Source organism: Nannospalax galili, unplaced genomic scaffold (assembly GCF_000622305.1).
Source record: "Nannospalax galili isolate Female #2095 unplaced genomic scaffold, S.galili_v1.0 scaffold806, whole genome shotgun sequence".
Lineage (NCBI taxonomy): Eukaryota > Metazoa > Chordata > Mammalia > Rodentia > Spalacidae > Nannospalax > Nannospalax galili.
Window position 1 is genome coordinate 914,145 of NW_008355419.1, and position 13,892 is coordinate 928,036.

General features: G+C 46.2%; 1 protein-coding gene across 1 annotated transcript in view; it reads right to left on the reverse strand.

The window, feature by feature from the left end:
- Cfap74 (cilia and flagella associated protein 74) overlaps nucleotides 1–13,892 on the reverse strand; it is a 66,791-nt gene that overhangs the window by 11,269 nt on the left and 41,630 nt on the right. The window contains exons 21-25 of the mRNA XM_029555882.1: nucleotides 12,524–12,645; nucleotides 9,065–9,193; nucleotides 7,585–7,672; nucleotides 6,762–6,935; nucleotides 6,146–6,279 (exon numbers count right to left, since the gene is read on the reverse strand). Of these exons, the coding sequence (XP_029411742.1) occupies nucleotides 6,146–6,279; nucleotides 6,762–6,935; nucleotides 7,585–7,672; nucleotides 9,065–9,193; nucleotides 12,524–12,645 (647 nt within the window). The remainder of the gene's footprint in view (nucleotides 1–6,145; nucleotides 6,280–6,761; nucleotides 6,936–7,584; nucleotides 7,673–9,064; nucleotides 9,194–12,523; nucleotides 12,646–13,892) is intronic.

The window sequence follows — 13,892 nt, forward strand, 5'->3', positions numbered from 1 at the left end:
CTACTTTGTTTTTAGATAAGGACCTTCTCTCTCTCTCTGTCTCTCTCATTTTTTTTGTTTTTTCAAAACAGGGTCTCCCTGTAGCCCCAGCTGGCCTGGAACTCTCTTTTTGTAGGCCAGGCTGGCCTAGTTCTCACAGAGATCCCCTGCCTCTGCTTCCCAAGTGCTGGGATTAAAGGTGTGTGCCACCATGCCTAGCTCATTGTCTTATTTATTTACTTATTTATTTATTTATTTATTTATTTATTATTTATTTTTTGGTCTTTTTGAGACAGGGTCTCCCTGTAACCCCAGCTGGCCTGGATCCTGCTATGTAGACCAGGCTGGCCTCAATCTCACAGAGATCCACCTGCCTCTGCTTCCTGAGTGCTGGGATTAAAGGTGTGCATGAACACCTTGGCTTTAAAAGTTTTTTTTTGGTCAGGATCTCTCTATGTAGTCCTGGCTGGCCTGAAACTTGTTATCTGGAACAGGTTGGCCTTGAACTCATAGAGATCCACTTGCCTCTGCCTTGCAAGTGCTGGGATTTTAAAGGCATGTGCCACCACGTCCAGTCTTCAAACAAATCCTTTAAAAAAATTGTTTTGGTAACTAGAGAGATGGTTCAGTGCTTAAGAGCATTGGCTGCTCTTGCAAAGGACCCAGATTCAAATCCCAGCACCCACACGGTAGCTAACAACTGTTCCAGGGGAATCCAATTCTCTCTTCTGACCTCTGCAGGGATTGATTGCGTGACATGGGTGCACTTACATACATGCAGGCAATACACTCATACACACAAAATAAAAATAATAAAATATTAAAAAATTAAGCTGGTCTTGGAGCCAACCAGAGAGAGGGAGCTTGTTTCCCGGACTGAGATTTGGCACAGTTCTAACAACCTGTCAAAGGACTTTACAGGAGAGACTGGAGCCAAAGCAATGACGGGTCACCAATGGGCAGGACCACACTTTGACCAGGACAGTTTAGTTATATCTACCCCTTGCCTTCTACTTAAACCCCAAACCTCATGTCAGGATCCAGAAGATGGACTTGGGCAGGTGGAGGCTGGAGGTTATCTGACCTTTTTCTTCTTCTTCCTAATCTGGCCATATTTAAATCAATTTTTTTTCTGTTTTTCACTATTACTTATTTGTTTAATTGGCCTACTGAGGACGGATGACTGAGGCTAGCTTGTTAGGACAGCCAGAGCCTAGGCTCTGACCCTAACAACTCTGATAACAGCAGTGTTCCCTGGCAGGCAAAGAAGCTCTCTTAACTGCTGAGCCATTTTTCAAGCCCGTTTTTTTACTATTAATTTGGCCATTTTAATTGGCTTCACAAGGATGAGACTGAACTTCTTGGAATACAGACTGTGACCCCAAATTCAGTAGCATTAAAAGACAACTCAGGAATTATTGGCTCCCTTGTGAAGAATCTGACCCACTTCCCACTCAGTCTCTGAGAGAATTAAATTGGAATCTGACTAGCCTGTGGGTTTAAAGACTAGTTTAATTGGGTTACTGAGCCTGAGGAACATGTTCACGGACAGCAGAGGGACACAGTCAATAAAATCTCATCTGCAGAGGAATGTAGAACAAGTTGAATCTGATCTCTTCAAAGTACTTGGCAAGGAACCAGAGATGGGGGGAGACCTCCCACACCAACATGGTCAATTGTGATAAAGGTCCAATTTGGTGGAGAGTGAATTGTTGCAACAATGATGTTGGGACAATTGAAAACCTATATGCAAGCTGGGCATGGTGGCGCATGCCTTTAATCCCAGCACTCAGGAACCAGAGGTAGGCAGATCTCTGTGAGTTCAAGGCCAGCCTGTCTACATAGTGAGTTCCAGGCCAGCTGGGGCTACAGGGAGACCCTGTCTCAAAACGACCAAAAGAAAAAAAAAAGAAAAAAACCCATTTGCGGGGCTGGAGAGGTAAACTGACTGCTCTTGCAGTCAAAAAATCCCAGCACCCACATGGCAGTTCCAGGGGATCTGAGAGCCTCTTCTGTCCTCCTCGGGCATTGCACAACACAGATGCACTTACCTACATGCAGGCAATACATGCATACACATAAAAAATAAATAAAATATTAAAAAAAGAAAAACCCATTTGCAAAAAATGGGAACTTCAACCTTTGTCTCTCATGTTGTACAGAAAAACAGTTAAAATGACCCATAGATCCCACGGTAAAATGTGACCACGCAAAAGCTTTGTGATCTTGGTTAGGGAAAAAAATATCTTACATATGACAGTGAACATATGATCTATTAAAGAAGAAATTAGTGAATAAGATTTAATCAAAATGAAAAACGTTATCTTAGAAGATACTATCAAGGAAACAAAGTTAGGGCCAGAAAGATTGCCCAGCAAGTAAAGAAAGGGGCCTGCCACCAACCCTGGCGACCTGAGTAGCCACATGGTGGAAGGAGGGAACTGACTCTTGCAAGTTGTCCTCTGACTTCCATATGCATACTTTGGCACATGAATGTACATACACACAAACACACACATGCACAATGAATAAATATAAAAGAAAACAAAGTCAGGCACGTTAGTGTCTGCTTGTAATTCTGACACGCAAGAGACTGAGGCAAGAAGATCGTGAGAGTGAAGCGGGTCTGGACCATGTCGTATGCACAAGGACAGTGGGAGGAAGACAAGGTGCAGACTAACAAAAAGATTTGAACATAGCAAAGCATCTGTGTCAGAATATATGAAAAAGGTCTCAAAATTCAAAATACATTTTGGGGTTGAGGATATAGAGCCCTTGCTCACCATGCTTGAGGGGCTAGGTTTGATACCCAGCATCGCAAAAACAAAACAAGAACACAAACAAGGCAAACAATTTAAAGTCCCAGGGCTGGGGAGATGCTCAGCAGTTCAGAGCACCGGCTGCTCTTGCAGAGGACCCAAGTTCAATTCCCAAAACCTACATGATGTCCTCTTCTGACCTCCGTGGCATTGCATGACGCAGGTGCAGTTACATACATGCAGGCAATACACTCATACACATAAAATAATTTAAAAAAAAATTAAAAATCTCAACACTTCACTAAAGATGTATACATGGCATATGAGCACATAAAAGATCTTCAACATCATTAGCCCCTAGGGAGATGCAATGGGACATTATCTGCATTAGCATGTCCTTCCACCTCACCAAGTGTTTGCTTGTTTGTTTCTTCCAGTTGTTGTCAATTAAACTCACAGTCTGAGTTATAGTCTCAATTCTTAAGAAAAATATTGACAGCCAGGTGTGGTGCCACACACCTTTAATTCCAGCCCTTGGGAGACAGAGGCAGGTGGCTAGCGTGGTCTGCATAGCGAGTAGGCCAGCTGGTACTACAGGGAGACCCTATCTCAAAAAAAATAAAACACACACACACACACACACAGATTGACAACACTACATGCTGGTGAGGAAGTGGAACAAATAAAATGTTACTGGTGACAACGTAATATAGTGAGGCTTACACAGGTGGGGGCTATACCATGCCTGATGTGGCCATGTGCTGGGATACAGGAAGCGTGCAGGAAGCAAGGTCAGGCTACACGGAGAGAGGTGTAGAGTAGAGGCAAGATGCCCACGTGGGAGGTTCCCAGGCATCCAGGTGAGGGGTGAGCAGGGATTGGTTATCTTTCCAAAGTGAAACCGAGGGATTTACTGAGGACCTGGGTGTGTGGTGTGAGAGAACCAGAAGTCAAGGCTGGCAGCAGGGGTTTTTCTGCGCTGGCAACAAAAAGGGTGGAGCTGGGCCGGAGAGCTGGCTCAGAGTGAAGGACTTGCAGTGCAAGCATGGTGAGCTGCGTTTGAGCCCTGGAACCCAAGGTAGAAAGAGAGAACTGACTCCTGAAAGTTGTCCTCTGAGTGCTGTGGCTTGTGTGCAGTGTGCACGGTGCTGACACCCAATAATAAATAAAACAAGAAGATGGGTTTGCAGGGGGAGCAGGTTTGGAGTGGACAGGAAGAGACCAACTGTTTCTTTTGGCACACATGAGATTTGTGGCAAAGGTCAGATATCCAAAGGACTCTGTGGGTCACTGTGCTGGGGTGCTCAAGGGAGTAGCCCCTGGGCATACAAAGCTCTCCCCTGAGCAGGGACTGTGAAGTCTCTGCCCATCATATTCCATTTTCTTTTCCCTCCTCCCCCTCCCCTCCCCTCCTTTTTTTCTTCTGTTGATTTATTTTTATTTTATGTGTATGAGTGTTTTGCCTGCAGGTATGTAAGTGTGCCCGTGTGAAGCAAGGCCTGCAGAGGTCAGAAGAGGGATCTGATACCCTCTTCTGGAACTGGAGTTACGAACAGTTGTTAGCTGCCGTGTAGGTTCTGGGAATTGAACCCGAGTCCTCTGGAAGAGCAGCTAGTGCTCTTAACCGCTGAGCCATCTCTCCATGCCATGCTCCATCTTCTTTACCAAGGCATTCTAGTATGAGATTCCCGTGACTCTCCAACACAGTTGCCGTTTTAAGTTTTGGTAATTTCCATTTTTATGGTGAAAGCTTGTAAAAGTTTCTCACTGGTGTTTCTGGAGCTTCTGCTCCTGAGGTTCCCTCACTGGGGAACAACAAACCCTCTTCTTTTCACACAGCCTAGTGTTGGAGCCTAGCGGCTGGTGAGACTCCCTTGTGGGAGGTGGGAGTCGGCAGTCTCTCTCTGTGGTTCCAACTGAACTGTGCTCTCCAGTGAGCCATGGACTCACCCTCATTCTTTCCAGGGACAGCCGGTCCTGGTGCTGCCTATCCAGGAGAGCAGAGCCTGTGAATTGCAGAGGCCAGCTGACCTGGCCCAGAGCTGCCCAGACAGAACTGTGACACAGGCTAGAAATATGGGTGGGGACAGGACAAGAGAGAAAAAGGCTGGGCACAAGTAGGTCCCAGGAGGCAGCTTCAAACTGACACAGGGATGCTCCAGGGTTTGACATGTTAGCCTCACCGCCTCTGCCTGGACATGTCGTCACCAGAGGCTAAAACTCCAAGAACCAGCCTTATCAAAACCCAACCCAACCCAACTCACCATCTCTGCCTGGAACATGTCACCAGAGGCTAAAACTCCAAGTGGCTAAGAACCAGTCTTATCAAAACCCAACCACCTAGTTTCATTTTTCCCTTTCACCACCTCTGCGTACTGTCATCAGGCTCTGGCCACACAGAGACTGGTCTGTCTTGCTGAACTCAGGGCCCACCATGTACACACAAACATTCACTCACATACTCACACATGCTTTTTTGGCCGCCCACTTCCATGTGGCTACACACATTCCCACACTCATGTGGACACATTCACACATCCTCACCCCCACATGAACACACATTCATAGACATCCACTCACATTTTTTTTTTTTGGCCTTTTTGAGACAGGGCATTCCTGTAGCCCCAGCTGGCCTGGAACTTTCTCTGTAGACCAGGCTGGCCTCAAACTCACAGAGATCCGCCTGCCTCTGCCTTCTGAGTGCTGGGATCAAAGGCGTGCGCCACCATGCTGGGCTCCACTCACATATTTACATATTTACACACTCTCCCACCCTCATATAGACATAAGCTCACACACAACCTATTCACATATTCACACATATATTTACATACCCCCACACAGAATCATGCTCATGCAAATACACCTAAGTAAATAGTCACACATGCATGCACACATACATGCACACTCACACACTCATTCATGCATGCATACTTAGAACACTCACAAAGGCCATCACAGACTTACACATGTAGTCACACACTCCAGGACACATTTTCAGAGATGTATGCATACACATGTTCATGCATGTCTACACACATGCTACCCATACTCATGTGCATGCCCTCTCAAATGTCCACTCACGTGCACTCATACTAATATACAGTACTTTCTCTCACACCCAGCAGACTCACATACATACTCACATGAACTTACACATGTGCTCATATTTACCGCACGTTCACTCGCTTGTTTACATAGCTCCTCACGCAGAAGGATGAGCTAGTGCAGAGTAAAAGGCTATGCGGACTTGCCTGTTCCTGGGTCCTGGGATCCTACTGACCGCAAGTGCTGCCTAACCAAACCCAAGCCCTGAGGTCAGGCTGATGGGATCCAAGGCAAGCTGGGATAGGAGCAGGGTGGGAAGGGCAGTAGGGTCACGTGTCCCCTCTGCCTGCCAGGCTTACCGGTTTATCTCTGATTTGCAGATCAGTTCAAATCTGTATTCCTTGGCCTTAGTGGGCTGGAAGATCACGTCAAATTGCAAAGTTTCCAGTGGCAAGATTGTCCCAAACCCATCGTTGGGCTGGATGTCCACAAACTGAGAAATGGGAACACACTAGAGTCAAAGTGAGAGCTGTGCTCTGCAGGGTAGTTGTTAGCAAACCGTGTTCCCTGTGTGAGGAGGTAACGTAAATATGCTGGTATGGGTGCACATATGGAAGGTATGAGAGTGTGTGAGCTGTGTGTACATGTGAATGTGGGTGTGTATGAGTAAATATGAGGTCCTCATGGGATGGCCCCAGGGCAGCCAGGTCTGAGCATCCTCTTGGACTTCCCTGTGTGCTCTGAGTAGAAAAGGTTTTGGAAGGCAGGGTGGGGAGAATCTGAAGCTTTTGGGGTGTACTACACAGCCAAAAACATGAGGAATCAGGGAGCAGGGGCAGCAAGGATATGACAAGACAGTTGGGAGGCAGCACCGAGGTATACAGGGTAGCAGAGCTGCTGGCGTCCAATGCCTGGACCTGGAAAGTGGCTGTCATGTCCTGCCCTAAATTTCCAGGGTCTGACCATAGCAGGTACCTTGGGAAGTCCAACGAACCCAAACTCCTGGGGCAACAGTGAGAGGTTGCTGAGGCTGATCTCTGTCCTAATGGCCTCGTAGATGGTGCAGTAGCCAAAGTCTATTTCTGAGGGGCTGATTTCTAGGTCTGAGGTGGTGACAGTGGCTTGGACGGTGAACCCCACTGGTTTGATCTGAGGTGCAAAGGGGAAAGAACATTCTCAGTCACTGCAAAGCTTTATGCAACATCCCCCAAATGATAAAGGCCCTCGTGTTTTGCTGTCTTGTGTTCAGAACTTGACTCTCAACCAGTCCATTTTCCAGTGTTCCCTGGTGAGCATCTGAGCTGACATTACAAGGTACAGATTAGAGGAGGGATGCAGGCAGCAGCTGAAGGACCAGCCAGGTATGCCAGTGAGGGCATGTGATTGTGTGTGTGTGTGGATATACTATGTGTAAGTGCATACATATGTATACCCACTCTGAAGAGGGCATAATGTGTATACTTGTGTAAACCTGTGTGTTCATGTGTACATCCCCATTCGAGTGTGTAGGTATACTTCCTGTGTGCACATGTAGGTGAGGTATCTGATCCAGCTTGCCTGGACCGGAACAGGAGGCCTCTCTTGGGCCCTTGAGTACCCTCCCTTCTTTTGCACTGTGCATGAGCTGTGTGGCTGGGAGGCAATACTGCCTGTTGGGTCACTGGATATCACCAGCTAGGAAGTAAGGGTGGGTTCTGAACTTTTAGGTATCCTCATAAGCTCACAGAGTCTGGCCCCCCGCAGCAGCCCTCTGTTCCTTAGGAGTGCCTGGAATTCCCCGAAGGTGCCCTGCACAGACCTGGTCAGCCACCCAGATTGTCATTGGAGCCTCCAGAACTCCGCTGTCCTTGTTAAAATACTTCCTTGCATCTTCTGGAAGGGAGTGTCTGTAAGAGGTAGAGTCCACTTGAATACACTTTTCTTTATATTTTGTACAACAACAAAACTGATCTAAAATTGGTGCTTTGAAGTCACATAAGAGCTGTGTCATAGGTGAAACAAAGAAGATGTGAGATTCACATTGTGCCAAATTTCCCCTTGTCTTGTAGAATTGGCAGCTGATACGCACTCTTATGGATTCAGAAGTCTTTAGATGTGTTGTCTTTACAAGTCACAGATCACTTCGAATGAGTTATCTTGGCAAGTGGACAATGACTAAGAGACATGAACATACCTGAACAGTTACATTTCAATAAACAGAAGGGGTAAGGGTGGAGGATGAATGAGAATACAGTATGATGACACATGTGTATAAGCATGGTGAAATGAAACCCAGGACTCTGTACGCTAACTTTAAAAAAAGTTCTCAAAAAAAACCCCCAAAAAACCCAAAAAAAACAAACCCCAAACCAAAAACCAACTAAACAAACAACAAAAAAAAAAAAGAAAAAGCCAGGGATGGTGGCACAAGCCTATAATTTCAGGCCAGCTTGGGCTATAGTGAGAACCAGTCTCAAAACAAATAAAAGACTAAAAACTAGCTGGCCGTGGTGGCGCACGCCTTTAATCCCAGCACTTGGGAGGCAGAGGCAGGCAGATCTTTGTGAGTTCAAGGCCAGCCTGGTCTACATAGTGAGTTCCAGACAGCTGGGGCTACAGAGAGACCCTGTCTCAAAAACACACACACACAAAAAAAGACTAACAACTAACTAACTAACTAACTAACTAACTAACTAACTAACTAACAGGATTGTTCTCTGATTACAGAAAGATATTAATATAATCACAGAAATAAGCCAGGAGTGGTGGCACACACCTTTAATTCTAGCACTTGAGAGGCAGAGGCAATGGATCTGTAGTTTGAGGCTAGCCTGGTCTCCATAGCGAGTTCCAAGTCAGCTGGGGATACAGGAGACCCTGTCTCAAGAAGAACCCCCCCCAAATATTTATTTTTATTTTATGTGTATGAGTGTTTTATATGCATGTATGTAAGCACATCTATGGGTACAATGCCCTAGGAAGTCAGAAGAGGGCACTGGATCCTCTGGGAAGGGAGATACAAATGGTTGCTAGCCACCATGTATAGAGTCTTGGGATGGAGGTAAAGAAACAAACCTCAAGTGTATGCCACAGTCTGACACAGAACCTGAGTTGATGAAAAGAGATCAAGATCTCACGACAGTGGGATGCCCACTGTGTCTGAGTAGAAGTCAAGGCCTGGGTGATCTTACCTGCAGGTGGCACATCCCGAATGATGTGTGCCCAGCAGAGTGAGCAGCACAAGGCACTCCTGGAGCCCACACCTCCCCACCATGGCCCAGGCCTCTGCCACTTCTCACCGAGGCAGGAACTTGAGCTGGACTGAGTAGGAGGACAGGGCCTGGATGTAGCCTGTTTCTGGTAGAAGCTCTATGTGACCTCTCAGCTCCTTGCAGACCTCAAACTTCAGACGCAGGGCTGCCTTTGATCTGCAACAGGTCACGGGGCAGCAGGTCAGGTGGTCACAGGACTGTGACTCTGCATGCCTAATCCTTTGAACCATTGAGGTATTTCTCATAATGGAACCAGTGGGCAGTGCACACCCACTCTGAGCCAAGCACAAGTACCATGACTGTTAGAGGGAAGTTTTTTATAACTTACGGAGAACGTTTGTTTTTGCTTATATATGTACATGTTTTTAGGGATGGGCACTTGGGAATGATAACTTACCAGGGGGCTTGTCCCTGGAACAAAATTGATTAGAGAACATTTTCAAAGCCCTATTTCTTTTTTGAGACACAGTCTCCCCACAACCCCCGCTGGTCTGGAATTCGTTATATAGACCAGGCTGGCCTTAATCTCATAGAGATCTACTTGCCTCTGCAGGGCTGGGATCAAAGGCATATGCCACCACACCCAGCAAAGCTCTATTTCTTAAGGGTTGTTTTCTTTTGTTTTGGGTATTTTTTTTTTTTTGATGTTTTTGAGACAGGGTCTCCCTGTAGCACCAGCTGACCTAGAACTCACTATGTAGACCAGGCTGGCCTTGAATTCTCCTGCCTCTGCCTCCTGAGTGCTGGGATCAAAGGCATGTACCACCACGCCCAATAACGGTTGCTTTTAAAATATGATTCAAACAACGTTAAAACCTTATTGTGTGTGTATATGTGTGCACGACGTGTGTGTGCACCAACATGCGTAGCACATGAGTTGATGACAACTTTGTGGAGTTGGTTCTGCCCTACCACCTTTATGTGGGTTCTGGGGAGTGAACTCAGGTTGCCAGGTTTTCATGACAAATGCCTTTATCTGCCAAGTCGTTTTGCTAAAGAGAGAGTCTCACTATGTAGCCCAGGCTGGACTAGAACTCATCATCCTACCTCAGCCTCCTGAGTACTGAGATTATAGGCATGTGCCAACATATCCAACTTGAGAAATTCTTTTTATTGTTTTTATTTTGTGTGTATGAGTGTATTGCCTGCATGTATGTGAGTGCACCCATGTCGTGCAATGCCCATGGAGGTCAGAAGAGGGTGTTGGATTCCCTGGAACTGGAATTACAGATGGTTGTTAGCTGCCATGTGGGTGCTGGGAACAGAACCCGGGTCCTCTGCAAGAGCAGTCAGTGCCAAGCCATCTCTCCAGCCCTGAGAAATTTGTAAAAGTAAATGACAGCCAGGCATGGTGGCACACACCTTTAATCTCAGCACTCGGGAGGCAGAAGCAGGCAGATCTCTGTGAGTTCAAGGCCAGCTTGGTCTACATAGCGAGTTCCAGGCCAGCTGGGGCTGCAGAGAGACCCTGTCTCAAAAAGATATGTATATACAGATATATGTATCTGTATATACATATATGTATATGTATATATGTATAATGTTTTAGCTGAAATATGACCCAATTCAGTTTTCAGAGCCTGAAGGTTAGCTGCCTCCAGTTTGCACAGGGCCATTGCCACAGTAGGGCCCACCCATGCCTTTCTATCTCTGTAAGAGGCCCTCCTTTCCCCTGTCTGAGTCAAGAGACCTGCCAAAGGCAGTGCCAGTGGCCAAATCCCCTTCTAAGCAGCTCTGGAGAAGAGCCCTTGCTTGCTCCCTATGAGAGTCTCCTTTTGCCCCTGTAGGTGGAACCATCAGATAAAAGAGAAAAAGGTAGCCTGGAGAGGGAGGCCTCGTCTGCCTACGACTCATGAGCAATGGTCCTAGAAACTTCTGTAGCCTTCAGGTGCCTCTCTAAAATGGTCTTTTTCTGTCTGATGGTTGTCCAGGGTCTGTGGCCCACTGTCTTCCAGATCTTTGCCCAGATTTTCCCTTGAGGGCTGAGTCCACAGTGATTCAGACATGAACTTAATAAAGTCATGACACAGACCCTGAGGGCTATGAGGGCCACTGATGGAAGCAGCCACCTCTTAAGGAAGTGTTGACAACTGCACAATGGGCATGCCACAGTGGAGGACCAAGCGGGATACAGAAGGAAAGGCCTCTTTCTTCTCTTCAGCTCTTTGGATGGCTACCAGAACCCAGGTGGCTATCAGAGTTGAAGTGGTCTCTGACCTGTCTTTAAGTCTCAGAGACATACCCCCTGATAATGTGTGTTCACCACCATAGTTGACCAGGGCCCCTGAACTCTTGCTGCTGGGGATAAGGATCCCATGGAGACCAGCCAGCTCCACTGTTTCCACACAGTGACCAGTGCTGGTTCTGGGCATGTACCACAAATGGTCTTCATGAATTAACACCTTTCTATACCCATGTATGTAAAACCCATCACATTAAACAAAGCTACAAATGATATTGAATTTAAAAATCACAAAACACATTTACACTGACAATTGTGTGCCTTTGGTAAGACTGAAAAAGCGCAATTCTCTTGTTCCTTCCCCATGTGACCAGGAAGTTCTTATAACCTGTTAAAAAAAAATCTCTGTTCAACTCATTCCACCAAATAAGTGCAATAAACCCTTCTTCCAAGGCCCGAGTCCTTCATGAAAATGGCTTTTTCCCTGACTGTGGCAGTGTACTGCTATCTTATATACCTCTGGTCCCAGGGCAGTAGTTTGGACATATCAACATGTTGTATCTTCATGGAGCAAGGCAAGGCCTGCTGGGGACCAGGCCATGAGGGTACTGTTCTACCTAGGTCATAAGTGGTGCTTGCCATGGGTGGAGGGGTACTGCCAGGGGCTTGGTGCCAGCAGCTTCTGCCTCTTGGTCTGGGGGCTAGAGGCTTAGACTTGGTGTGGTCATGAAACTTTGGAAGCTCCTCTCTCAGAATTCACCATCCATGATGCTACTCAGGGAAAAGATTTTTTTTTTCTAGTATCTGGATGTCCTTGTAAAACAACAAATAAACACACGTCTTTTCCCAGACGTCATCCATGTTCCCTGTTACTGCTATGTTCTATGTTACTGAGGCCACTTGCCACTTGGGACCCTCATCTAGTGCCCTGGGAATGCAGCTAGTATGTGTTTACCATGGCTGCTGAAACATTTTCTATAAACACAGACCCAACCCAACACAGACTTTTTCTTTGAGTGTCCTGGAGGACAGAAGGCCAAAGTAGCCTCACTAGACTAAGGTCAAGATGGAGATTGGAGGGGAAAATTAATTTCTTGCTCTTTCAGGTATCTGGTGTTCCACAGCTTGTGGCCCCTTTCTCTGCCTGTATGACACTGGGATCCCCCAGATATTTAGGACTGTCTTCTTCAAGGTCCATAGCTTAACTGACTGCCCAGGCCTCTTTGCCACCCAGGGTGACCATTCAGGGCCAGTATGTAGCCTGCCCCAGGCATGGCATTCCTGCTGGCCACCAGGGGGCTCACCGTGTGCGGACAGTGATGGAATCCTGATAGAGCCGGTCATAGGTGCAGATCTTTAGGTCCACAGTGGTCCTTGGCACCCAGACTGGGACGTCAATGGCAATGCCAACAGCTCTGAAATACAACTGAATTGGAGCAAGTAAGCACAATATGTTTACTTTGCAGTGTAGGCGATCCCAGTGAGTGTTAACATAGTACTCAGGCATAAGTTTCATGGTTTGATTTTTTGCAACTTAATGCATTACAAGTATGAGGTTAATAATTAAACAAGACATATGTTGAGTTCTAGGACATTTTTCAGTAGGGTTGAGAGAATGATCTAGTTTTGAATTGAGTTTATCAAACATATATCAAGGATAAATAGCAGATAGGCAGAGGCAGGAGGATCTTGAGTTCAGCCTGGGCTACATATATAGGGAGACTTTGTCTTTTAAGAAAAAGAAAAGACAGATCAAGAACAAAATAAGATAGCTATGAAGTGGAGAGACAAAGGGTATTTGGGTCTGACGAAAGCACAACTCAATCTGAAAAAGCATGTAGCTGCTCATGCTCCAACCAGTAAACCTGCCCTGTGATACCCAACAATGTGAAACATAAAACATCCCGGGGGGAAAGACAGATGTTGTGGCAGGAACAGAAGGGGGTACTCCTGTTACTAAGCTTGTACACAGCTGTTAAGCAGCACTTACTACATTTCAAGATAAATCTTGCCAGTGGTCACATAGAATAATTTAAGCAATTTAAAAATTGTTTGAAATAAAAAGCTTGTAGGTCCCCAGTTTTCTGGGCCTGACACCCTGATATGACTGTGGTTACTTGGGCAGGAGACCCTGGTCAGCAGTTGAGGCAAGAACATACACAAATTATCTATCAAACCGACAGGATAATGGATACTGATAGCATTAGCATTTATTCTTGGCTATAAGGGCAGGTTTGCTATAAACAGCTGTTGTCCAGGGCCTTTAATCACTACTCCCTCCCTGCTTGCTCTTCACTCCCCACTGCCTGTTGTCCTCAAATAAAAACTGTAATTCATGGGTGGTGGGACCACCATTCTTTACCATTCACACTTGGCAAGCTGGATTGTCCAAAAGCCATTCTTTGGGCTGTCCTGAGGCTCCACTTCAGAGGAGAACATTTCTTTATACATCCTTGCAAAGTTCACATTCACCCAGAGATCACACTCCCTGATCATAATTTAATAAACTTATAAATAAATGATAAAAAGTAATAAATAAAAATTTAACTTCTTGGAAATTAAGAAAGACATTTCTAGCAATTAAGACTAGGGGCTAGGGGAGCTAGGGAGAAGGTTCAACAGGTCAAAGTGCTTGCTGCACTCAGGGGACCAGAGTTTGGGTCCCCAGCACAC